The sequence below is a fragment of the Sus scrofa genome, chromosome 4, assembly GCF_054392235.1.
Source record: "Sus scrofa isolate SSC_HxYL_T2T_F1_AM1 chromosome 4, Sscrofa_HxYL_maternal_Yorkshire_Landrace_v2.0, whole genome shotgun sequence".
Classification (NCBI taxonomy): Eukaryota; Metazoa; Chordata; class Mammalia; order Artiodactyla; family Suidae; genus Sus; species Sus scrofa.
Genome location: NC_139386.1, coordinates 77,443,169 through 77,470,386, shown reverse-complemented (window position 1 = coordinate 77,470,386; position 27,218 = coordinate 77,443,169). Strand labels below are relative to the sequence as shown.

The 27,218-nt window shown below is 42.6% G+C and overlaps 1 protein-coding gene across 6 annotated transcripts in view; it reads right to left on the bottom strand.

Moving 5' to 3' along the window:
* CA8 (carbonic anhydrase 8) overlaps nt 1–27,218 on the bottom strand; it is a 124,646-nt gene that overhangs the window by 39,588 nt on the left and 57,840 nt on the right. For 2 of the 6 annotated variants that reach the window (XM_021089340.2, XM_021089339.2), the window contains exons 5-8: nt 24,667–24,729; nt 22,166–22,214; nt 20,465–20,577; nt 12,600–12,768 (exon numbers count right to left, since the gene is read on the bottom strand). In XM_021089340.2, coding sequence (XP_020944999.1) covers nt 12,634–12,768; nt 20,465–20,577; nt 22,166–22,214; nt 24,667–24,729 — 360 coding nt within the window. In that variant the 3' untranslated portion in view covers nt 12,600–12,633. Of the gene's footprint in view, nt 1–7,982; nt 10,234–10,399; nt 10,822–12,238; nt 12,769–20,464; nt 20,578–22,165; nt 22,215–24,666; nt 24,730–26,244; nt 26,461–27,218 lie in introns of those variants that run through there. The other 4 variants (XR_014843781.1, XR_014843780.1, XR_014843779.1 and 1 more) reach the window with 4 other exon arrangements.

Sequence of the window (27,218 nt, the reverse complement as noted above, 5' to 3'; positions counted from 1 at the left end):
GTCTGCTGGGACAACACTCTGGGCCAGTGTCCCCATACCGCTTGCACCTGCAGTTACCTGTGTTACCTGATTCACTCTCCACACTAGGCTGTAAGCTCCTTCAGGGGGCTCTACCCTGATACTGTTTATATTTGCACGCAGGCCCTAGAATACCGCCATACACAGAAAAGAAGGTTAAAAATAAATGTCCTTCTATCGCAACCAAGGCACAAATAGGCACCTTCTTTTTCAACATGCCCACTAATACCAGGATCAGTTCAGAAGGAAGGAAAATCAAGAGAAATGGGAGAAAGGAAAAGGAAGAGGTCGAGAGTGTCAAGTGCTTTTGATATTTAAAGGACAGAAGGTGGGAAAGATGCTGCAGGATTTGGAAATCAAAAGCCGGGCGTATCAGAAATAAGAAAGGGATACCAGATATCACTGCTAATTATATAACATTATTCTGGGAATTCTAGAAGGCCCAAGAAAATACGAAGTATTAAAATTAGAAGGGAGAAGATAAAATTGTCACTATTTACTGATGTGTTCAGGGTCTACTTAGAAAAAACCCAATCAACTAAAATGTTATCGGAAACTACCTTAGAAGGATAGTTAAGAAAGCCAAGATAAACTCAAGCAATTATTTTTTTCCATAAAAAAGCAGTAACCAATAAAAAAATAATAAAAATGACACTAATCAAAATTGATGATAACAAAACCAATTCTAGTAATAACAGCTTCCATTTATTGAATGCTAACCCCCTGCTCAGCACCGTGCTATGCATTTTACCATATTTCACTTAATGCTCACATATCTAGGAGGTATGTCTAAGTATTCCCATTTCACAGACGAGGAAATTGATGCTGAAAGAATATCAAAAATTTGCCCAAACCGTGCAGTAGCAGGTAGAAGCCACACCCCAGGCTGACTCCAGAGCCCAAATGTACATTCAGTAGCAAATTTAGTCAGAGGAAAGAATGACACAACATCTAAGAAATATGTTTTTTAAAACTTTAACAATAAACACAGATCCATGCATTGTTCCTTGATAAAAAGATTCAATATTGTAATACTATCAATTCTCCTTAAATTATTCTACATATTCAATGCAATCCACACGAAAAATTCTAGCAGGATTCTTTTTCTTTTTCTCTTTCTCTCATTCTTTTTTTTTTCCACCTTCTCTTTCATTCTTTATTTCAGTCCTTCTGATAAAACAATCCTATAACTTAGCTTATTCAAGCTGGAAGAATTAAACATGTGAAAACAGGAAATTCTGCATAAGAGATTAGTGAGGGATCTTGTCCTACCAAACAATGAAACATACACCAATGCCACAAGCGTGGCGGCCAGTGCTCATGAATAGAGGGACTAGTGGAACAGAACTGGAAATTCAGGGATAAAACCAAACATTCACAGAAAGACTTAATACAATAACAGAGTCATTTTTAATCAGACTGGTGAGGATAAAAGTTTGAAAATAATATCGGTGAAGGTGAAGAAGAATGTGTGGTTGGACATATGGTCAGTGGGAATGTAAAGTAATACAGCTCTTAGGGAGAACAATTTGCATACACACAGTTTATAATTAAAACTGTCTGACCCAGTAATCTCATTACTGAGATGTCTTTAAAGAAAGAGATGCATATGTTAACCGCAGTACTGTTGATTATAGCAAAGTACTGCAAATGATCTAAAACGGACAATAAGAGAAGAACAGCTCAATAAATTTTGGTACATAATTAGAAGCAACTTATGTACAATCATGAAAAAGTCTGACATATATCTCCTGAAAGACATGAAAAGATATATCAGATAAGCAGATAGAAAAATATCTATTTTGTGTGCATATGCTCATGAGATACATGCATAAAGAGATCCAAAGAACAAAAATTTACTAAATACTTACACTATAGACCAAAATATGTTAAGAACTTTAATTGCACTATCTCATTGTATCTTCACAATCACCCCATGAGGTAGGTACTATTACTGTTTTCTTTTAAGTGATGAAAACAGAGACTCAGAGATACCAGTAACTTTGTCGGGTCACACAGCTAATTAGTGGTGAGCCATCCCTCACTGTGCTATGGGGTGAGGGGGGCTCCATTTTCACCCCAGTGCTGGTGATGCTGTCACTGAGATGAGGGTTTGAGATGCTTGCTGCCTTATGTTCTGTCTGAGGCATGCAGAAGTTCCCAGGCCAGGGATCGAATCCAAGCCACAGAAGTGACATCAGATCCTTATCCACTGAGCCACCAGGGAAACCCCACTGCTTATTCATTTCGTTCTGTATTGTTTGACTTTTCTGCCATGAACATGTATTATATTTAAAGACAGAGGAACAAAGAATGAAAAGAAATCAAAGGTGACTCTTTCCATAGCAATTTCAGTAGGTAAATGGAGATGAACACATTTCAAGAATGTGAGGCATGTGAGAAGTTAAAAGGAGATGAGAAAGAGGTGGAAAGTATACAGAGTGATTAATTTTCAAAAGGGCAAAAATACCTTCGATCCACTGCACAAGCATAAATTAGCATAACCCTTCGGGGGATATTAGCAATGTGTTACCAAAAGTGAAAACACACATGGCCTTTTCCCAAGGTATCTCATTGCCAGGATCTTATCTAAAGAGATAAGGAGGCAAAGATATACAAAGACTTCAGAATTGTCTGCTCTTTGTTATCTGAAATGTGATATAGTGAAAAGAGCTCAGGGTTTGCAATTAAACCTATCTGGGTTTGAATCCTTGCTTTGCATTGCATTGGCTGCGACCTTGAGCAAGAAACTCAAACCCTCTCGGCCTCAGTTGCTTTATCTCTAAAATGAAAATAAAAACACATGCCTCACAGGATTATTGTGAGGATTAAATGAGCTAAAATAGAGCACAGTGCCTGATGCTTTAAAAAGCATTAGTTCTTTCCCCTTCATCACTCTCTAGGATGTGTCGCTAGAATAAACACAGAAACTTTAACCAAAACTCTAGGACACATGATAGTGCTTGGTGTTTCCTACATGGCTCTGCATCAAAGTACCAGCAAACATCACACTTAGCTTTCGAAGTATTCAGAAGCAGGAGTTCCCATTGTGGCTCCGCGGAAATGAATCCGACCAGTGTCCATGAGGACGAAGGTTCGATTCCTGGCCTTGCTCAGTGGCCATGAGCTGTGGTGTAGGTCACGGACGCAGCTCGGATCCCACGTTGCTGTGGCTGTGGTGTAGGCTGGTGGCTACAGCTCTGATTCGACCCCTAGGCTGGGAACCTCCATGTGCTGAGGGTGTGGCCCTAAAAAGACAAAATAAAATAAAATAATTCAGAAGCAAACCTATGTTATGATACTTTGACACTTTCTCAATCTCAATTAGCACTAAACTAATTAACAAAACTGTTTTACACACTACAATGAGTCACATTTTTCTCCCTTCTTCCCTCATCCCTAGTGTGTGGTAAGGGTGATTGAGAATCTAATTACTTCTTAATTGAATGCACATTTTTCACTGGTTTCAAGCTTAATGCTTTCAGTCCAGAAATCAAAGTCAATGAAATGAAGTTGAATTGGGATTTGGGCAACTGTTATAATGAGAGAAGGTTTGTATTATGTCTAATTATAAGTAAATGTGAATTTTAGCACTATTTCCTATGGAAATATTTCAGGTACAGAAATGTGCCATAAATGACTAATTTAGATGATTAATAACATTGTTATTCTTATTTACAATCTTTTATTCCTCATTACAGTGATTTCATTGCTGGGACCCACTAAATATAATCATTCTTTAAAGAAAAGATGCCGTTAGAGAATCGTTGGTTGTACCCATACTAAAATCAACATGAACATTCATTTCTGTGAGAAATTACATGAGTTTGTACCATCAAGGTTATGGGAACTCTCACATGCTGCAAACACAAGAAAGCCATAAATCTTGAAATACTTGGAATACAACCGATTCCATTAATCAAAAATATTCATTTATAGCAAACCATAAAAAATATCACCACCAAAATGGTGTTTCAATTTAGCTAATATTTTACTGGGAGAGTATTTCACAAGATTTTTTTTTTCCTTTAGCATTATGCAAGAGTAAAAAAAAAAAACCTCTGAAGTAGTTATCTCCTAAAACTTGTTTCTTGGCTTGTTTGTTTCTAGATAGGAGGAGCAACCATCTGTAATATTTCAGTTGAGACCTTTTCAGTAGAAGACTCAATTAACTAGAATTTTGAGATCCACTTCAACTCTGTGCTTCTAAGAGGTCTTTGCATACAAGCCCTCAAGACCCCTGTGAGCTACTGATCACTCAAATTCAGAAATTCTGCAGGAGTTTAAGGAAGCACTGTAGAAAACAGACCCCTCCAAAACCAGTGCTGTTTTATTGTTTTAACAATGAATTTACCTTAAGAATGGTGTTACATGGTGGCAAATTTTTTTATCAGAGAAATCTTCATATTAACAAGTATTTCGGATTCTGTCCAAGATATTGGGCACCATCTAGACGGTTTTAGCTTTAGATGCTAACATAAAAATACCTCCAGGACATGGAGTTTCCATTGCAGCTCAGTGGAAATGAACTCAACTAGTATCCATGAGGGCGCGGGTTTGAGCCTTGACCCGGCTCAGTGAGTTAATGCTCTGGTGTTGCCATGAGCTATGGTGTAGGTCACAGATGCGGCTCAGATCCCACGCTGCTATTGCTGTGGTGTAGGCTGGCGGCTGAAGCTCCGATTCGACCCCTAGCCTGAAAACTTTCAAATGCTGCCGGTGCAGTCCTAAAAAGACAAAAAAATATATCTCCAAAGTGTATACGGTTAAAGGGACAATTTTTCAGTATGGCATATTTTTAAAATATTTTAAAATACATTGTTTCTCATCTTTGTCTGGGGGGGGTGGGAGGGGAGATGTCAGTATCTACCTTTCCTTTACATGGTTGCTTCTTTAACGAACCCCTGTCCCTTCTTCGAGAGATGGCTTCCATCCCTGACAGAGGGTCTGGAGCAGCTAAGTTCCTCCACACTATCATGCCATAATCCTTCTGTCACACTCATGCCATTTCATTCCTATGCTGAGATTTCAGAGTTCCTAGGTTTTGCCCTATGAAAGTTATTTGCTATATAATCATCAGGACCTTAACTATAACAAATGAAAATATTAAAAACAAAGTAGACTGGAGAATCTGGTCTTTTCACCAGGTTTCCATATTTCCTTAATAACTGCTATCATCCAGCTACCTACTAGTAGATCTAATGCAGGTACATTTTCCAAAGCCCATTTGCAAAAGACTCAGCACCTTCATGGTGGAGACATTTTAAATCAGATACCAATAATCCAACCCTCCACGGTAGATGGGAATAAGAGACTAAATACCACCCCCAGCCCCCAGTGACAGAGGTTCCCCAATGAGTCATGTCACTCCTGCCACTGGACTCAGCTGTGGATGCAGAATCCTTCTCAACACTCTCACAGCTCACACCAAGCAATCAGAGTTGTCACATACGTTTGAGGGCTCTGTGTCATCCATGTCTTTTACTTTTATGAATCTTTCTTCTACAATCCTAAGTAGAAGAGAGGGGATGTTCCTGCAACTACCCAGGTGAGAGCTGATGCTGACTTTATGGGCTGGGATGGCCGAGCTGGAGATGCAGAGATGGATATGGGAGCTCTCTGCAGGCCCATCTGCAGACCTGGATGTTAAACTGGAAATGCGAGGGGAGAGGAGGAGGAGGAGTGTCCAATATGACTTGAATTTCTAAGAAAACTGGGAGTCACAGTCAAGTCTGTGAAGGAAGATCATAAATTCAGTCTTTTCTACACAGAGTCTGAGATGACTTGGACACACCCAAAAGCAAAGTCATACAAACAGGCACCCAATGCTACAACTTCATAGAGGGACCTGATGTGGGCATTTAAATGAGAGGGTCTCCTGCACTGGGTGGTAAGGGAGGCTGTGGGTGCAGATGATTCACCTACAAAAGGGAGCAGACCCCCCAGGCGGAGCCATGACGACTCCAACAGCAAATCGCCTCCAGGAAGGTCCCTTGGCACTGGGCTGTCACAGCTCCTTAGTTCTGCGATCCGTGTTTCCCTAAGACTGTGAACCTCATCATGGAAAAGAGAACCTAAAAAGCACCAGCAGTAAATGAAGAGGGACTGAAAGGGATCCTTCTTTATGAATACTATTTTCTTAATAAATCCCAAGGTGGAAAAATAAAATTCAAAAATTAATTTGAGGAAATTGTCAAAAATGGGCATCCATGAGGAAAAAGACATAATACAACATGTTTAGATGACATAACCTGGTCTCAGTGATATTCTTTTGTAAAATATGTGAAGTTCAAAATCCTGAAATCTATTCTATTTAAGATATCATAATATATTAATGTTCAACATACAAGCTGGCCCATGACTGGAAAATGTTCTCTTCCTCCCAAACATAATTTTGTTTGAATTCACGAAGGGGGGATCATTCAGGACTTTTTATTCATTAAATGATTAAGATTTCTAATACATAAAAAAGAAAAAAGATATGGAAGCAGGGATTTTTCTTCCTTCTTTAGTAATTGAAGAAATGTCTATACAGCTTTGATAGTTTTCATTCTTAGGTTAATAATAATTTTTATATCACACAACCACAACATAAGAGATGGGTTGAGCACCCTTGGTACTTTGCCCTTTTCCTTAAATCATTTTGAAATCCTTTAAGAAATCCATTCCACTTTCAGGAAATTCTATATGATACAGTAAATAGAAAACAGCTATATCCATCGAGCTTTCATTTCCCACCCTAATGCTGTGCATCATATTAAATTATTAGACTGAGGAGAGTCCAAGCTCTATTGACTGAAAAATGTGGCTCTGAGCTTTCCATTTATCCTGGGAGGATTATAGCTTTTACCTACTTGGTCATTCACAGCTGACATTACCCCTTTCCTGCACAGCCCCTCCTTTTCTCTAATGCCTGAGCCTTTCCTCACCTACAACTCTGTTAGGTTATAAAAGAAAACTGGTACGAATCTGAGGCTAGCTATGCATTATTAAAGCTAAGGCAACATTATTAATTGCAAAAGTATACACAAGAAGGAGCCCATTACAGTCTATGACTTCAAAGACCCAGAAAGGGTCTTTGCCCAAAACTGAGGGCAATCTTGACATTCAGAGACACTCGTTTAATAACCCTTCTTTTTTCTTTTTTTTTTCTAGTCTACTTGGGGTACACTTATATCTTCCCCTTTTAAGAGGTCAAAAGGGGATTATTCAAAGAGCTCTATGGCATTGGTTTTTATAGAAAATAAATAACTATAATGAATTATAGTCATTGTACACACGTGAGCAGTTTAATAGTATTTGAGTCACAGGGAAAACAGGCAAGTCTCTGAATAATCAGAATAGTTTTTTAATTGGATAATATTTAATGAAACAAACGGGCAAATAATCGTTCCATTGGAAGACTAGTACCAATGTCATGATACCAAGGGCAGCGAGGAAACTGGATGTAACGCCTGGTCTTAGTTTTGCTTTGCTGTTCCTAAGATTGGTTCTCCTACATCATACAGAAAGTTCAAGAGGTAAATGGGCTCCCAGAAATCTGAGCCAGCCCTGCACCTGAGTGAGGTATATGCTAACTCTTTAAACAAGTACAAAAGCACAGCTCATACTTCTTAAATGGTAATATTAAAAGTCACAGATTATTCATGGGAATAATAAGTCTTGGTTATCAAAGCCCTCCAGATGTCTAGCCATGTCATGCAAAAAAAATGTCATTTTAAGTCCAAAAACTAAAGTTATTTTAGTAAAACATAGCTAAAATAAATCTGAATTATTTTGAACATTTTTTAGAGAACTATCAGAAAAAAGTTTTTTTTTTTCTTTTCAGTTCCAAGAGCTTAAATGAAACATTCATGCATTAAATTCAAAGTCTGACTGTCAAATCATTTCACTTTAATAAAAATTTGAATTACCTGCCTTAGGGCATTATTAAATATCAAATAAAAAGCACACATCCATAAGTCTGATTTCCCAATATAATTTTTATGTAGAAGTATGACTAGATTTGTATTACACATTTCAAGATAAAAGGATCAAAAATGTATTCATAAAAGGATAAAGTCAGAATTGAAGTCGCTTTTGAAAGAATTTCTGCACCATTCTTAGGAATTTGGGGGGAAATGACCCCCTTTAAGTAATCTCAGCTACCAAGACAAGGACATAAATCCATCCTCTTTCTTAAAATGCCTAAACTGTAATTAATTGAAAACTTCGAAAATTACACTTTATGTTCCTATCATATAATGAATACGAAGTACCTGAAATATACATAACTTTCTCATAAACATCTAAGTGTGAGTGTGTGTGGTTATCTAGATATTTAGAGAAAGGCAACTCTGGTGCAGGGTCAGACATGGATCAAAACTTCAAGCCAATAATCTTGTTTTACAAAAACTATCAATTATAGTTACTGGTGTTATAGAGAGTAGACCAAACCCACATGAAATCCATGCATCCGTGTTCACCAAACCTCACTGCACCTCACTGCCTGCCCTCCTCCCGGGTCCTGCTGCCATCTGACGCTCCACCCTCAGGGCCTCAACACCCACCTTCCCCTCTGCCCTCACCTCTTTCAGCCTCTACCCCACTCTTCCTTAAAGAGTAAAGGGAGTCATGGAGCGCAGTCTATAAACCACCACCTCCTTCCTTCCTACTGTAGCACAGAAAGTGTTGAATCTTGTGACAGAAGTCAGTCTCCACGTGGGCTTAGGATCCCATCGCTGTGCAGCTTTTCAGAAGCTTAGATGCCAGGATCAGTCCCTCTGAGAAACAGCGTCTTCAGCCCCTGCCATCCACTAGCTCATTCACCCTGACAGACTGAAATGTTCTAGTACTTCTTGCGTTTTAAAAGAAATTCTCATTCTCAACACATACCAAAAAAACCCACAAAAATGAAATGATATATATGTGTCATGGTGGAAGTGTTAGTCAATGCTAGCATGGGAACCATACTGTAATGTAACAGTGGCTCAAATCAACACACATACACCTTTAAACTTACACAATATTATATGTCAATTACATCTCAACTGAAAAAAGAAAACCTTCAATCCCATCCCCTCTGTTGCCACAGCCCCGTGCTCCCCTCCCCACCCTGCCTGGCGAGAGCAGCTATCACAAGGTAGCCCCACCTCCTGCCTTCACACCGGCTTCCACCTGCTGCGGCCGCGTCCCTCATTGTCCTACCTTTCTGATCGCCAGCAAGGGGATGCTCCCGACTTCTGTCCCACTGTGCCTATGACAAAGGGCTCTGCCAGGCAGACTGTCTGGGTCCCACCTCCAGTTCTGCTATTCAAGGATTAAATTCCATTGAGCAAATGACCTCACTTCTTGGTGCTTTGGCTAATTTGTCATCAAGCATCACATAAGACATTACGGAGACTCAAGGTATCCCTACGCAGCATTAGAACATTACATTATCTATGCCCACGACCCACACATTCTGTTCAGAGCTCTTTTCTCATCTCCACACTCCAGCTTCCTTCATCACAGCTCCCTACGGCAAATGACAAGCCTCTCTCATGCCCCTCTCTCTCTCCATCTCAGACAGAGCCGCCCGCCCCCTCCTTTCCTGGGTCACTCAGTGGCGCTCTAGCCACGCCATTTCCAAAGCCCCAAACCCCAGAAGGTTTCTGTGATATTTCCACCTCCCTCCACCTTCATCCAGTTTATCACTAGCTATCACGTCCATGGACTCTTTCACATATGCTAACTTCTCTCCATTTGACCTGCTCACATCCCAGTTTCCACCTTGGCTACCCAGAGGACTTGTGAATTATTTTCTGCTCCTAGCCTGGCCCATAATAATCCAATCCATTCATTCTCCAGCCACTACAATCTACTGAGAAGATACATGGGTCAGGCCACCCCCACTGAGAACCCTGAGGGTCTCAACACATTGACAATGAAACAAAGATGTCTCAGTGTGGCTGACAAGTTCCCCCTAAGACATGGGCCCTGCCCAGCTTTCCCCTTTCATCTCCATACCCCAGACTCACAGGGCTTCTTGCAGGTACCTCAATGCATCAAATTCTTACCACCTCCACAGGCCCCTTGGGGTCTGTGCAAAAGATATTCTCTCTGGAGTTCCCGTCGTGGCTCAATAGTTAACGAACCCAGCAAGTATCCATGAGGACATGGGTTCGACCCCTGGCCTCGCTCAGTGGATTAAGGATCCAGCGTTGCCATGAGGTGTGGTGTAGATCGCAGACGAGGCTCAGATCCGGCATTGCTGTGGCTGTGGTGTAGGCAAGGCTACAGCTCCGACTGGACTCCTAGCCTAGGAACCTCCATATGCTGTGGGTGTGGCCCTAAAAAGACAAAACACCAAAAAAAAAAAAAAAAAAAGCCATTCTTTCTATCTAAAATCTCCTTCACTCCATTTTTTTTTTTCTTTTCACTCAGGGATTTTATTACAGTTTGTGTTTATTTTTGAAGTGCTGTTTTTCATTGTAAGGCTCTGGCTTTTAGGAGGGCAGAGCCCACCTCTGGTCGCCCCATGTCTGTATCTGCAGAACTAAACACACAGCAGGTGCACAGTAATTACTTCTGACTGCACATTACTTTAATTCTTTTTTTTTTTTTAATGTTTTCCTATTATGTTTATTCTTTCTTTCATGTATTCCTTTTTCTTCTTCTGGAAGTCCTATTTTTTTTTTTTGTCTTTTGTTGTTGTTGTTGTTGCTATTTCTTGGGCCGCTCCCACAGCATATGGAGGTTCCCAGGCTAGGGGTTGAATCAGAGCTGTAGCCACCGGCCTACGCCAGAGGCACCGCAACGCAGGATCCGAGCCGCGTCTGCAACCTACACCACAGCTCACGGCAACGCCGGATCGTTAATCCACTGAGCAAGGGCAGGGACCGAACCCGCAACCTCATGGTTCCTAGTCGGATTCGTTAACCACTGCGCCACGACGGGAACTCCCATTACTTTAATTCTTTAGCTTATCCTTTTTAAGGCTCAGCTTAAAAGCATGCTGGGATTTTCTCCATTGTTACCTTATATGAGTGATTCAAAGCTCCTTCTCGTTCCTACCAAAGGTGACTTTGCCTGGCCCTTATCATCTCCAAAGTGAGAAGAAGGGAGAGAGGAACTGTACCAGCTAATGCAGAAACTGAGAATGAATGAACGATTGGAGGATGGCTGGCTGATGGGGACATGCCTTAAGTTCTAAGGAATTTCTAATTTTGCTGAAGACATCCAAGACTCCAAGTGTTAGGTGTCATGATGGAATCAGCAACATGTCTCAACCCTTCAGAAGCTTTAAATCCAACAGAGAAAATAAGAAATACACAAACAGCTAAAGGGAAGAAAAACGTGAAATGAAAGGTACAGTTTAAGGGACAAGCACAGAATTCACGCTGGGGGCAGTGGGTGAGTTGGGCCTGTAGGGCAGTTAAGATGTCAACAGGCAAAAGAAAGGGTGAGGGGCTCGGGGAGCAGAGTGCATTCCCAGAAGGAGGGAGACAGATCGGCTGAAGTCCTGGGTGCATGAGTGCAGGAATAACCGAGGGGCAAGGAAAACCGATAGGGAAACATGTGGGCAAAGTGACCACGCTTTAAAATGCCCACGTCAGCTGTCCGGCTCAGGAGACCGTGAGCTCCTTGAGGCCAGACGTTCCTTTTCCTCTGTGACTCCTCCTTCCTCTGCAGCACCTATGCAGGGATGAGAGCTCCTATGTCCTTTGGTCCACTAACCAGCCAAAGCTCTGTCCTACAGGACAGCACAGGGAACTGCCCAACACTCTGTGATAATCTGTGCAGGAAAAGAGTCTGCAAGAGAATCGATGCGTGTACGTGCATGACCAAATCACTTCATCGCACAGCAGAAATTATCACAAGCTTGGAAATCAACAATACTTCAACAAAACTTAAAAAAAAAAAAAAAGGACAGATATGGCACTGCGGCTTTGAAGCCCCTTCCTTCCTCCTCCCCAGTCCTCAGGAAGCAACAGCTGCAGTTTCAAGGAGGCGACAACATATACAGTACCAAAGAGGGACCCGACTGTTACTGTTTCCCTGCCTGGGGCACCTTCCCTTATGAAAGCTGGTATTAAAGCAAAACTTGGAATGAAAGGCCACTCTGCTGGGAAAACATAAGGATTGCAGATTTTTTTTTTTCAACCTGGCATGGACTTTTTACAAACCACCTGACTTATAATCCATGGGGCTTGAGAGTGTGCCCAAAATCAAAATGAAGTGTGGGAGCTCCCTTCGTGGCTCAGCGGTTAATGAACCCAACTTGGATCCATGAGGATGCAGGTTCGACCCCTGGCCTCACTGGGTGGGTTAAGGATCTGGCATTGCCGTGAGCTGTGGTGCAGGTTGCAGACTGGGCTCGGATCCCTCGTTGCTGTAGCTGTGGCAAAGGCTGGCAGCTACAGCTCCAATTTGACCCCTCGCCTGGGAACCTCCATATGTCTCGTGTGAAGCCTTCAAACAAGAATAAAATAAAATAAAATAAATAAAATAAAATAATGAAGTGTGGTCCTCATATTGCTAAGTTATTAGGATCATCAGTGTGGCTTTGGTGTGACAAGCTTAGCCGTGTGCCTCATTTTCCTTACTTAATCCACACATACCCGGATGGAGACACACCGGGTCCACTGTCGTTGGCTATTGAAATGCAGCTCTAATGACTCTGTCGCTGAGTGGCTGAGTGGGTCTAAAGTTGTCTCCCAAAATCCCATCACAGCCTTCCACAAGCTCTGCCCCCTTCACGTGTGTTCTCAGCCTTCGAAATTCTTCAATCTGAAAATGCAAGCAAACAAAATAAATTAATCATTTATTAGTAAGGCATGAACAAGATTGGGCTTTCCCAAGTGACTTAAAATATGCACACATAACAAGAATTTTTTTTTCTTTTAGGGCCACACCTACAGCATATGGAAATTCCCATGCTAGGGATCGAATCAGAGCTACAGCTGCCAGCCTATGCCACAGCCATAGCAATGCCAGACCCAAACCTCATCTGTGACCTATGCCACAGCTTGCGGCAACACCGGATCCTTAACCCACTGAGCGAGGCCATTTGTTTGTTGCATCAGGAAAACATCTGGAGTCAAGACTCCAGGAGAATTCCCTGTGATTATCCGTGGGATGCATTTTTCTTGATTTTCCCTCAGACAGGACTGGAAGGAGGCTGCTTTGTTAGAGGAGTCTATGCTTTTTCAAAAAGAAGACGATGAAAGTAAAGGCAGTAAGACTGCATCCAGAGGCTGATTCTTGTCCTAAGACCCAAACCACCAAACCACTCCACCTTTTTCAGCTCAGTTTCCACCTGTGTATAATGGAGATGAGGATGAGAGTCTTCTCAGAGCTGGTGTAAGAAGCAAATGAGATCATTCATGAAAATCACTCCGCCTCATGCCAAGTACTTGGGAGATGCTCAATAAATAATCATACAGGAGTTCCCGTCGTGGAGCAGTGGTTAACGAATCCGACTAGGAACCATGAGGTTGCAGGTTCGATCCCTGGCCTTACTCAGTGGGTTAACGATCTGGCATTGCCGTGAGCTGTGGTGTAGGTTGCAGACTCAGCTTGGATCCCGTGTTGCTGTGACTCTGGCGTAGGCTGGTGGTGTACAGCTCCTATTAGACCCCTAGCCTGGGAACCTCCATATGCCGCAGCAGCAGCCCAAGAAATGGCAAAAAAGACAAAATAAATAAATAAATAAATAAATAAATAATCATACAACTTCTTTTGAACTCAAACCTTCAGCACTTTGAGATAATTATCCAGCTACAATTTTATATGCAAAAAGTAGACTGAAAATAATAAAACAGTTGACTGAGAAAACAAAAGGTCCCCTCTCCTCCTGTTCCCGTAACATGAAATCATGTAAGAGCTGCAGTTTACAGCCAGGATCTATAAATCACAGACAGGGTCGCTGATCAGCACTGGGGACTAGAAACTTCACAGCCTCAACATAGTTCAAGAAACACTTCTACTTTTTTTTATTGACTTTGAAGCTTATTTTAAAGCTAGGTTAACTTTATATTTACGTATTCTGAACTGAAGATAAATCTTTCAAGCCCCAGGACTCACCCTAAAGCACATTCTGTGAAAACAACTGCTTCTCAAAGAGAAGATCTGAATCAACAGCCAGCCAGTCTCAAATCACTGCCTTCTTGGAGAGAACTATTTCACAAGAAATGTTTTTCTCTGATCAGAGCAATGCTTTGAAGACTTCAAACATCAACAGAGATTGAGGGAAAAACACATCTCTCAGAAATGCCAATTTTTCTGAAGTCACCCCCCCTGAACCCTTTAGTCACTTCAAATGGTTTCAAGCGTGCCCCTCGCTGGCCCACGCTGAAATGAGAGATGATGAGAAATGAACAGAATAATATTCTAGGATAAAAGTCCTCAGCCAAATTCAAATGTCAGGGCCATAGAGACTATCGTTATCACAGACGGGAGGACGTATGGTTTCATCGACTTTTAATGCTACTCTACTTACACACGGTATTTGTTTTCAGCCAATTTAAAAGAGTGATGGGAGGACAGAGACCCGACTCTTCCGAGACAAATCCTCCTCTTGTGAAGGTAGCAGAACTAAGCAGCCACTGTTCCCCGAACCCGGACGGCGCTCCAGCTGCTCTAAGACGTTGATTCCAGCTCTCACTGATACAAGAACCAGACTGTCCAAAGTTCAGCATTCAAATGGCTTTCTTCATGACTGCCTTTAAAGGGCTAAGTACCAGGGTCTGAGGTTCAGCACTCATTTTTTTTTAGCAGTTCCTGAGGTCCCATACACATCTACTTACAGACCCATCTCATGTGTTCTCATGTTGAAAGAGCAAAATAACACATGAAAGTTTGGAGTCCTCATCTTCTTTTCTTTTATCACCAGCCAATGATTGTACATGAATTAAAGGAATATAATTCCTCATGGTAGCAATGAAGGAAGAAGGCAAACTGCACTTAAAACAGTCTATATATGTATATATATTAAGGGGATTGTATGTACATGCGTACATCTCTCCACTTTTCATGGACTGCAGCCTTGCTATTTTTGTTTCATTTTCTCCTATCGCATTATCTTTCTTTCTAACAGCATTGCTCTCTCTTCCTGACCTCCCATCCCTAAACCAAAGCCTCATTCTGTCAATGATCACTCCTTAATTAGATCTAAATTTTTTTTTTTTTTTTTTTTGGAGCAAGGTCTTAGAGAAAAGAACATTCTTTCCCCAAGAAGAGTGATGTAAACTTTCCTCTTTCCCCAATTCCCAGCCCTGGTCTCTGTCGCTGTCTTCCCATCATTAGGATGGTTACTCAGGAGCCACACAGAAGGAAACTAACTCCAGAACAAGAGACAATGGAGCCTGTGACCTCATGGCAAGTGCTTGATATCATGCAAGACACAGAAGAAATACACAAAAATCTTTTTACGAGACCCTTAAGAACAATGCATTTTCTTTCTTCCTTCCTTCCTTTTTTTTTTTTTTTTTTTTTTTTTTGGCTGCACCACCTACAGCATGCAGAAGTTCCCAGGCCAGCATGCAAAAGTTCACGTGGCAGAGCAGTGATTCGAGCCACAGCTGTGACAATGCCAGATCCTGAACCTGCTGAGCTACCAGGGAACTCCCAAAGAACACACTGTTAAGAAAGGAATAGAGAGTGTCTTCCAGGAGAGAGAGAAAAACCCTAGAGTTACACTGCCCAATATAGTAGCCACCAGCCAGCCCCATGTGGCCACAGGCATTTTGAAATGAGGCTGGTCTGAACTGAGATGTGTGGAAATACTGAATTAATTCACCACTGAAAGTCAGACTTCGTAGGAGAACAGAATGTGAGGAGTCTCACTCATGAACTTTTATATTGATTACATGTTAAAATGATATTTTCAATTCACTGGGTTAAAATAGACTGCTGAAGGAATTTCACCTGCTTATTTTGGCTTTTCTACTGTGGCTACTAGACAGTTCCATCTCACAAAGAAGGCTCACATCGTGTATCCATTAGACAGGGCTGGTCTAGTGCCGCCCATCCCACCAGCCTTAAGAAGGTCAGCATTCTGGTGTGAGAGTCCTCACCCCAATTGGACAGGGAGGTAAATGCAGGTGGATGGGCAACAGCGGTTCTCAAAGTGAGTTTCCTGGAACAAGGACCCAGACCCACGGAATCCGAGACTCTAGGGTGGGGCCCCGCAGTCCATGTGTTAACACGCCCTCCAGGGGAGGGTGCTGTGGCACACTCAAACTTGCATGGAGACAGAAGAAAATGCACAACACATGCTACAAATCCCTTGGACTCATTTTCAGACATGACCATGCTGGGGTCCTGCAGCATCGTGGTCTTCAGAGTTGACGGCCACTCAGAGCCCACGTGGAGCAGAAAGAAAGCCTGCTGTCCAGTCCTGGATGTGGTCAGGCCTCCTCAGCTGCCCGGGACCAGATGGGCTCCCAGCCCCACCGGCCACACACACGCCATGCCTGGAACTGGGCTGCCGGGGCAGGAAGAGTCCACTTCCCAGTCCAGAGGAAGTCCGGAATATGGGGAAGGATGCAGTGGAGGCCAGACTGGATGGAGACCAAACTAAAACTGGGTTTTCCAAGTTCTAACAGGCGTGTATCCACATGGCGAAAACCAAGACAAACATCCATATTCCTTCATTTCACTGGTGTTACTTGAAAGAGAAAGGAATCAACAAAGATAGACACATCTAATTTGAGAAGTAGGTAAGTTAAGAACTAGAAACAGATGCGTAAGAGGAAACTGCAAAAAAAAAAAAAAAAAAAAAAAAGGGGAGAGGAAAAAAAAAGCAGGAAAAGGAGAGTAAGGCTTACCGATCAATCATTTCTCTGTGTGTGCATATTATGCGTGTGTGTAAAAAAATGCTTTTTACTTTGGCTTCCTAATGCTTAGACCATTGTTTTGTATTGCACCAATTTAATGGTTACAGCTCTCTTTGTAAAATGTTTTGAACAACACTTATCCAAATCCATCCCATGGTGTGTGGGCTTTTTCCCCTATAGCACATGCTGTGGTACCGGGAACAACATGAAAAAGTCAACCTATCAGGGGCTTCTCCTCCCAGACGCCAGAATTCCTAGCGTTCGGGGAGATGCAAATGCCCCACGAGAGGCTTGGCTGTCAACACCAGGCTTCAGCCGAAGATTCCTCCTTGACCGGCGCTGCTGTGCATTTGGTAGGAAAGCATTATGATGGACACTTTCTCCTTAATTAAGCTGTAAGTGCAGACGTTATTATCCTGTGACAGATGATGCATTTCACGATACCAATTGTTTCCATAATAATACCGGGCAGCTTAATTACGTATGTTGCCCCTAGAAGAGGATACTTTCTCCGTTTGCCATTTCTCACCATGATCAGTTTTGTAGCGACTCCACCTGCCACTTACTCGTCCCTTATGTTCTGTATCAATCCTCTCTCTCTTTCTGCCTCTGTCTCTATGTTTCTGTATCAATCCTCTCTTTCTGCCTCTGTCTCTATGTTTCTGTATCAATCCTCTCTCTCTTTCTGCCTCTGTCTCTATGTTTCTCTGCTCCTTTAAAAGCACAACAAAATAAGGTTCCTCACTTTTTCTTGGTTTTTGATTCTAGTAGTACATCCTCTGCTTTTGGTCCCTCTTGTTTTTACTGCCTTCTCTGGACCTATGTTTTGCTCTGCTTTCTCTGAAATTAGATGAGCAGCAACACCAAAACATTCCAGTCAGGACAGACTGATTTATATCCTCCTAAAATTAGAATTGTTTTCTAAATCACTCTAAGTTGCATTTTAATGTGTGTGTATGTGTGTCCATTTCATATTCCTGCCCTCTGGACCAACAGCACCTACATCTTTTTCCTTGAAAAGTAACAGCTAACTGGAAAGTCATCTGTTTTCAAGAGAAGTTGGGATTCCTCCTTCCAGTACACATTCCTCTGGCTCCCCTTGAGGAAGACATGGCTTCCTTCCCAATCATTGAGGAGCATGACTGAGTGAGTCAGGGTTAGACTTTGTCACTGGCCTTACTTGGGGGGACAATGCAAAGCAAGGTTCCCCTTGAAGCACACAGGATTGAAAGGCATGAAGATTTGTCTCTCGATTTGAACATAACATACTGGTCAACTTGGAAGTAAAACCTCCTAGCTCACATTTACAGGCTATCCGCTAACATCCACAATAGAGTCCAACGTTAATACTCCCAATACTGTGCTAGCAAGGGGATCTTTAGTGGACTTCTAAGTGTAATTGAGAATTTTCTCTCTGGTGGCTCACCAAGGTTAATTCTAACTGACTTGCAATAAATATACATTTATTGTGGTTATAGAGAAAAATTTTATTTCTCGCTAAAAGATCTGATCCGTTTTTAAAAATTACCCCTAAACAGCTGAAGAAAGGTGACTATAGGCCCTGTGTGCTGTGTCCACTTCGTCTGCCAGGGTGACACGTCTCCTTGTGGCTGATGCCAACCAACAGCTTTCAGTCCTTGCCTCCGTGTGTGCAGAATCCGGTACTCTTCACTCTGCTCCCTCCTTGAAGCCCACAACTCCCTTCGCTTCCAGACATCACACGGACCTCCTGACTCCTCCCCCTCCCCCTCTCCCCAAGCCACTCCCTGGGGACATCTCTTCCTACTCACACCTGTTCCCAGCTGCCCCGGCCCGGTTCTCTACATGACTTCTTATCTCTTCCTGAAGGACCTGCTCTTCAGCTACCACCTGTATCTTAGACCCCTTTCTTGAATGTCTCTAAGGCATCTCAAACTCTCAACATTTATAACCATCAACTCACAGCCTTCTCCATAAAGCCTGTTCTTCCTTCTTTATTCCGTGTTATGATGAAGAGCAGCATCTTACATTCACCAGTGACCCAAGCCAAAATCCCAGGGGCAATGTGTGGGTCCTCCCTCCCCGAGGTTCCCCCCTAGGTCATCAGTCACCAAATTCTACTGATTCTACTTCTTTGTTATTTCCAAAGCCATTACCTTCCTCTCATGCCTCTGCCACAATCTTAGCACATCTCTGCACCGTTTTGGTCACGCTTTTTCTTTCTCACTACATTCCAGTGGCTCCTTGCTGTCACCCTCCCCAGCACAGCACCAAAGCCCTTTGCTGCAGGTCAAACCCGTGCCCCCCTTCTCCAGCTTCGTTTCATGTCACTGGCTGTTTACACTGGCAGTGGGCATCCCCAAAGGCACTGTGCTTTCTCTTGCCTCCTGCCTCTGCAGACATTTCTCCCCTTGCTGGCAATGCCCACAAACGCCCATGCCACATCCCTTTGCCTGGTTGGGAAAGGTCTACCAAATGGCTGAATCTCATCCAGGTGCCTTTCCTATGTGATCCCAGGCTGCGCATGCCATACCAAGGCACTGTCCTCATGAAATTATTGGGTTTTAAATGTGAACCTATTGCCTTCCCCCCCCCACGGTGAATTCTAGGAGGTCAGGGGTACGTCTTATTTGTTCTCCACCATCAATGCCTACTATGGTATCTTATACATACTAAATGTCAAGTAATCACCAAATGAATCAATGCATGAAATAATAAATTACCAGCTCAGTCTCAAAGGAGTAATATCACATGTTAACATTAGCCCACGTCAAGGATTAAAAAAAAAAAAAAATAGGACTACGACATAGATTGTTATTATATCCAGTAAATACTGTGTATTAACAGAGTCAATGACATTTAAAGGCCAGGAAATGTATCTCCAGCATCATAAAACATATTGTACATTAAAACTCAGTGCTTTGGGAATGCTTAGTCATCTAAGATTGTACACCACCTGCAGACTCACAGACATAGAGAATAGACTTGTGGGACCTTTTTTTTTGGAGTGGGGAGGGCACGAGAGCATTGGACTGGAAGTTTGGAACTAGCAGATACAAACTATTATATATAGAAGGATAAACAAGGTCCTACTGCATAGCACAAGGAACTATGTTCAATATCTAGTAATAAACCATAAGAGAAAAGAAAAAAAAATCCCCCTTGAGTTCTTTCACACCCCTTCCGGCTGGCTACAGGCCCACATGTAAGGCAAATCCAGAACTTTCCAGGGCATTCCAGAAGTTCTCCCTCACCCTCTGCATACAGAACCTTCCTGTGTAAGCCAAGGAAGAACTATTACAAAGCTCGAGTGTGGCTTGCAGAAATAACTGGCATTCTCACTTTACCTCCATTTCTCCTCTCCAATGCCTGGGAAAATCCATATAAAGGAAAAACTAGACGAATCAGAAGTCTGACTGTTTCAGTGACTTCTATTTACTCTATAAAAACTGACTTCTAACACCACAGATTGGGTATTATTGGCTATTTACTGGGTTTTGTTCATCCTTGACCTTTCAAATTGCTTTCACTGGTTCAAGGCACTGGACTTTCATCTGAAAAGGTGTGACTGCTCTAACTGACCCAAAGGGAGCCTGAGCATAAGCAGATGCTGCCCCTTCCCAGAAACGACATTTGACCTTCCTTCTGGAAGAACGCACTGCACTCACCTGTAGCTGGGATATCGTCAAAGGGTATCGGAATAATATCCAGGTCACACCTTCACTGCAAGGCGGGATAGTGAGGGAGCCTTCGTAAACCCAGTAATCCCGCAGCAGAGGATCTGTGCAAACCAACCACAGGGTATGTCATGGGAAGGCAAGGTAATTGAAAAAAATTTTGAAGATTCCAACCATTCTCAAAATTACAAACTGTCCAAATAACAGGCTGATGCCATTTTTAAACTAGAACCTCGCATATGTATTTTTAAACTGATCATAAGGAGAAAATAATCAGTAGAAAACATGGTGAATGCTCTTTCTATTATTTACAGTGATTTCTATCAATTAATTATATACACGCTTAACTATGACTATACAAACGGAATATACATAAACTTGATATACTATGTGATATATATACACACTTGATGTATATTTTATATATCAAGTTTGCTCACTTGAGGAGAAGTATATCCACAGTTTGGGGGGTTTTTTACCTTATTGGAGGATTTACCTGACTGATTGTACCTAATATTTACTGAATGTTTACTACATGTGAAATGCTCTTCTAAACATTTTACATTAATTAGTGAGATCGGTCCTTTTATTAGCCCCATTTCTCTGATGGGGAAACTGACTCACAGAGGATTATGTTATATGCCCAAGACCTCTGGGCTAACCAAAGCAGTCTGGTTTCAGAGTCTGTGTATTTAAATGACCTTTGAAAAAGTTGAGTTAAAATAAATATCCCTGTAAAATGCAACAAGAACAACAACTCAATAATCTGTAACTTCTGGAATTTAAAGTAAGAGATTGTGTGAATTCTTCCTGGGTGTGATAATTAGAGCCTTTGGGTCTTTTAAGAATGCTAAATCCTATGTCTAATTTTTTAAATAAAAACAAGAGACAAAAAAAAAAAAGAATCTACGTGTATAACCATTCTGGTCTAACTACCTCTATATTCTTCCTCAACAGAGAAACATTAAAATCATATTATAATAGAATAAAAGAAATCATTCTTATGAAACCTTTTAGCTCTCCGTGAGAGGAATTTGTGATTAAACATGATGGGCAAATATTCAACATATGGCAAAAACTGGTTCATTGTAGAGCAATTAAATGTAAAAAGGAGAAGATATAATGCATTCGGTTTCGTTTGGAACCCTAACAATTTTCACATAATTTAAGCAGAGAAGTGTGAAGATCATAATTTTATCCAAAACAACCTCTATCTAAAAAGTATACTCTGAGTATTTTGTACATACCTCTTACCTGTTCGGACATACCTAAGTATTTAGAATAAGAGCTAAAGAGCATGACTGCAAAGAGGTTATCTTTTAAAATTAGATATAAAGTTTATTTCATGCCAGAGATTAGTAAGAACTTCGCTGGCCAATCTTAGATGCACAACAAGGTTAAGTTATTATACTCGTGCTTTACACAGAGGTCATCACTTGCACAAATGAAAATACAAAGGAAACACTTTTGAAAATACAAACACAACACAATGGAGCTAGTGGCAAAGTATTTATTATATCAAAAGGTTTACTGCCAGGTTTAGAGAAATCTGAAATTGGTGCCAGATACAGAGAATATCAATAGTAGAGACACTTTATTAGCTAATAAGATATAGCTGTATATATCCTGAGGGTAACAAAGCAGTCATCTTCACAGTTCAAATTCATCTTACGCAGCCAGATGAACGCTTACCTGGTAATAAAGTGTTAGGATTAAAGCAGGGTATTGTTTTGGACTTCCCCTGAAAAAGAAAACAATGTACCCCCACATTAACATAAAATCTCTAAGTTTTAGAACAAAAAAAGTCATTAGCACTAAAAATCCAGGTTGCAGTCTTTCCTGACTGGCACCAGCAGACCCCATAGATTTGAGAATGTGTCCATGTGTCGTCTCACTGGAGCAACAGGGGCCGCTGGTTCCAGTAAGATACTCCTGCTCTCAGTCTGTAGCACTGTCTTTATGACCACCTCTCAATTTTCCCTAGAATCCCCAGTGTGAAACTGCAAACTGTCCAGTGTTTGTCTGTCCCAAGTCAGCTACCTTTCCTGCTCCTGGCACCTCCAGACCAGAGACGCCGGCCCTCGTTCAGGAAGTCTTTTGAGATGACTTTCCTCCTGGTTCTGTGATCTCTGTTCCCAACCTGCTTGTATGACAAGCTGCCTCCGAGTTCTCATTGTGCCCCATTTGGATGTGGTAACTCAGCTCTAAAATCCATCCTAGATGCTCTCCTGCTCCAGGGAAGAACTGCCAGTCAAATGAAAAGGTCGAATTTCCATACACATTTATCAGAACGAGATTTAAATTTCAAAAAATATTTGTGCCATCATTCACCAATTCACCTTTCTGATCACTAATTTTTTTTTTCTTTCTTTTTAGGGCACCACCTGCAGCATATGGAAGTTCGCAGGCTAGGGGCTGAATCAGCCACAGCCACAGCCACAGCCACTCTAGATCCAAGCCGCATTTGTGACAGCTTGCAGCAATGCCAGATCTTTAACCCATGAGAGGGGCCAGGGATCGAACCTGCATCCTCATGGATACTAGTTGGGTTCTTAACCTGTTGAGCCACAATGGGAACTCCTACTGATCACTATTTTAAACAGTCCCATTTAAAGAGTCAGGCCTAACAGGCAGCTGGATGCCTCTCATGACTCTATTAACGCAGACATAATGGGAGGGTTAATGCCTAACCTCTTAGTCTCTTCCAACTCCTAGGCACTGCTGGACACATTAAAGAACCCAGCTTACCCGCCTCCCTCATCCTCCCATATTCCATAAAGACACCTGTCCCATTAGCTGAAGCAATAAGGGAAAATTTCTCCACCCATTTCTATTAGACAAATGTCAACAAAGATTTGTCCCCTTTTGACCAGTCTTCGCTCAGTCTGTGCTTTCCCTGGGGAGCCAGATCCACTCGGAGCCCGCTCAGGTCATCTTCTGTAGAGGGGCTTGCCTGGTTCTAGAGAGTGTGCTTGAGCCAGAGAGTGCAGAGCTGGTAGGACGTGGTTCCCCGATGGATGTTAGGACAGGCCTGGGCTCTTTGTGTTCCTGTGCTGGATTCTCCAGCAGCCTCACAGTGAGCTTCCCCCACAAGGCCACTCAGATGCTGCTGGCTCAGGACGAGCAGGCCTGGTGCTGGGCACTGCACTGTGTACACAGTACCAGCGGTGGTTCCCCAGCAATGCTACGCCCAGTCACCATGGCGTCAAATCAATCTAGGGCACCTTCCCTGGGACATATTATCTTATGGTTTATGTGTACCTGTCTTTCTTTCTACATAAAAAAATTTGAAGGGCGGTCACCCCGATTTTTGTTTCATTTACACTTCTTTCCTTTAACCAATGGGCAGAAAGGGTTAACTCAGCAGGCCTGGGCTCAAACCTTGCACAACCACCCAAAGAAGGCCTGTCTTAAAGCCTGGCCCCAGGCTGCCTCCTGTGAGGTAATCTCTGAGCCCTTGGGCTATGCTGCCTGATTAGGGTGGTTCTGCAGGCCTGAGGCCTTGGGCCAGACTGTACCACTTGGACCAGAGAAATTTGTCCCCATGATGTGATTTGTGGTGAAAGCCTGGTTTTGTTGAGGATGAGGCTGGGAGGGCTAGAGACAGAGTAGCCGAGGTTGGTCACTCAGGCACTACCTGCTGGCAGCTGGCATGACTGACCCCTAGTAAAATCCGTGGACACCGAGGCTCAGGTGAGCTTCCCTAGTTGGCAACGCTGCATGTGGGCTGTGACATCACTACTGGGAGAATCAGCTGGGTCCCCACGCAACTCACAGGGAACAGGGCCTGGAAGCTTGTGCCCAGTTTCTCTGGAAGCGTCCCCCTCCACCTTTCCACTGTGCTGAGGTGTGTGTGTGTGTGTGTGTTTTTTTTTTTTTATGGCTGCGTCTGTGGCACATGGAAGTTCTCAGGCCAGGGACTGAACCTGAGCTGCAGCTACAGAAACACCAGATACTTTAATCCACTGTGCCAGGCCTATACAGCAACCTGCACCACTGCAATTGGATTCTTAACCCATGGTGCCCCAGTGGGAACTCTTACTATGTTGACTTTTGATCTGTATCCATAAGTAGAAGAATAATGGCTGGTCTGTGAGTCCTTTTACAGAATCTTCCGGCCTGAGGACAGACTAGAAACCTTGGAAACCTCTTACACAACCAGCATTTTTACTTTCTTTTAAATAATGACTTACCTTATATTGAATATCTTGGAGGATTTCAGTCACAGCCTTCAGGCCTACGTGTTCTTTTCCTATCTGAAAGGTATAAAGCATAAATCATAGCCATAAAGCTTTTAAATATGTAGCTCTTGCTTAAAATAACCAACAGAAGTGAAGTTCAAGTTCACCTGAATGTCCTCTTGCTGAGTAAATGACCTTTTTATTAACAGCCAGGTCAACATCTATTAGAGACAATCTAAAGTTGTAACCGAAGTCAGCACAAGGAAGTACTAGCTATGTTCCTGGACATTTCCAAGAATCCATTCTAAATTCACCTGGCCAAGCAGAGATTTCAAGCACTGTGCTATATACATATCAACTCATATAATACTGCCATATAAACATTTTGAGGCTATTTCTGAATTAAATTTACTGATCACATGCCAAAAGCCTTCCATTTCTGCCTTTGGTATTTCTAGGTCATCGCCATAAAGATGATCTGGAAATACCACACTGAAAAAATTTAACTCAGAAAAATGAGCATGTGATTTCATAGTTAAAGTCATCAAACTCAGGACCCCCCCCCCTTTTTTTTTTTTTTTTTGCTTTTTAGGGCCACACCCATAGCATACAGAGGTACCCAAGCTAGGGTTCGAATCAGAGCTACAGCTGCCAGTCTATGCCACAGCCACAGCAACAGGGGATCCGAGCCATTTTGGGGGCCTACACCACAGCTCAAGGCAACGCCAGATCCTTAACCCATTGGGCAAGGTCAGGGATCGAACCCATGTCCTCATGGGTACTAGTCGGGTTCATTAACCACTGAGCCACAACAGGAACTCCACCCAGGACATGTTCTTGATTACCACTGGACATAGTTCTATAACCACCTTTTTATTCTTAAATAAATAAGAATATGCCATTTGTAACTTTCCCTATTTTAAAGCATTATCTATCATTACATATTTTTAGTGTATAAAACGTTCCAAGGAATTCGAGACTTTAAAAAGAATATTGACTCTAATTTTAAAAATTCTAAGTACAATCAGAGTTCCATCTTGCAGCCAAGTTTCAGCAATTAGGCCGTGATCATGGCAGGCAGAGCAGTCACAGCAGAGACAATTTATAACCTCAGATGAACCATCACTGTATTTTTTTTCTCTCCCACATAAATTTTTGGAGCATGACCTACAAGGAGCTAGAAAAGCTGTCCCTGTGTTCACGTTCCCTGTTTCTTTCCACGTGAGCCAACTGGGAATTGTGCAAGGTGAAAAGGCAGATGTGAAAGGGCATCAGAGGGAAGAGGTGTGGCAAGAAACTTACATAACCTAAGACAAGCCAATCGGTTCAAAGTAATCAAGACTTTATTTGCCAAGTGTCTGCCATTCCTGAGACAGGCTCAAAGAACAGAAAATGAATTACCTGAAGTTTAAAAACATATATATCTTAGGGAAACACACTCCTGAGTGCAAAAGCCTGGACCTGCAGGCCGACGTTTTCACCGGATCATCAGGGGAAACGGACCCCTCTGTTGTATTGGTTTGACCATGTTGTAGCACCTGGATGCCTCCACCCACAGGAGGGGTCTGTTCACACCTAAGGCATCTCTGGTCAGAGCATAACTCCACATCTGGACGCAGTCAAAGGCCAAAGGATGCAGTGGTCCAGGAGCAAAGTCGCTCGCCTTGGATGTTGGGTTCTGACCCTGACTCACTTTTTAGCCTTAAGCCGGTTTAACTAACCTCCATGTTCTTCAGCTTCCTCACATTCACAGTGGGGTGGATAAAAGTGACAAAGTTGAAGAAAAAGACTTGATTGAAGAAAAACCTTGGAACAAAGCATGGTGCATCATAATCCAGCGAATAGCGCCTGTATCCCTCTTAGTCAAAATGCTACACGGCTTCAACTACAGGTTTTACATAAACTATCACTCAATAACTATCACTGGCTCCTTCTAGCTATAAAGGTGCAATATGGGAAGAACTTTATAGTTTGCAACCCACTCCAGCTATTTATCGCTCAGTTTCTTTCCTTTTCTTCTTGGTCAAATTTGTGTATGAAGAGGTTACAGCCACCAACAAGAAATGATACTCTGCATACCCCAGCCCCTAAAAGCCTACAGCCATCCTGGTGACAATGAAACCTGGGGCCAAGAGTCAGCCAGGAGCCAGGTAACCTCTTCCGTCTCTCCCTGGCCATCTTTTACCACTGCCCCAAATGCCAGCCACATAGTCAGCCACCTCTCCTGGAAGCTCAGGGCTGCACAGTCCTGCATCTCCCCACTCCTAACTCCAATCTTCCCTCATTTCGCACCATGCCCTTGGGAAGAGGACGACTCCACAGCTCTGAGAAGCTCTCCCACCGCCTCCTGGTCTCTGTGAACCCCTTGGGTCTGCTCAAGGCCACCTTGAGGGGCAATCTGCGCCCCAGCACAAGGCCACCCTCCTCTGAGTGGACGCCCTCCCCTGGTGCTCTCCTGCTCTACTTGTCACTCTCTGACCTTCCAGTCATTCCCAATGTTCAAGTCCTGCTACTGTCACGCCGAAGGACTTCAAGATCCACGTGAGTGACCTGCTCCCCCTGCC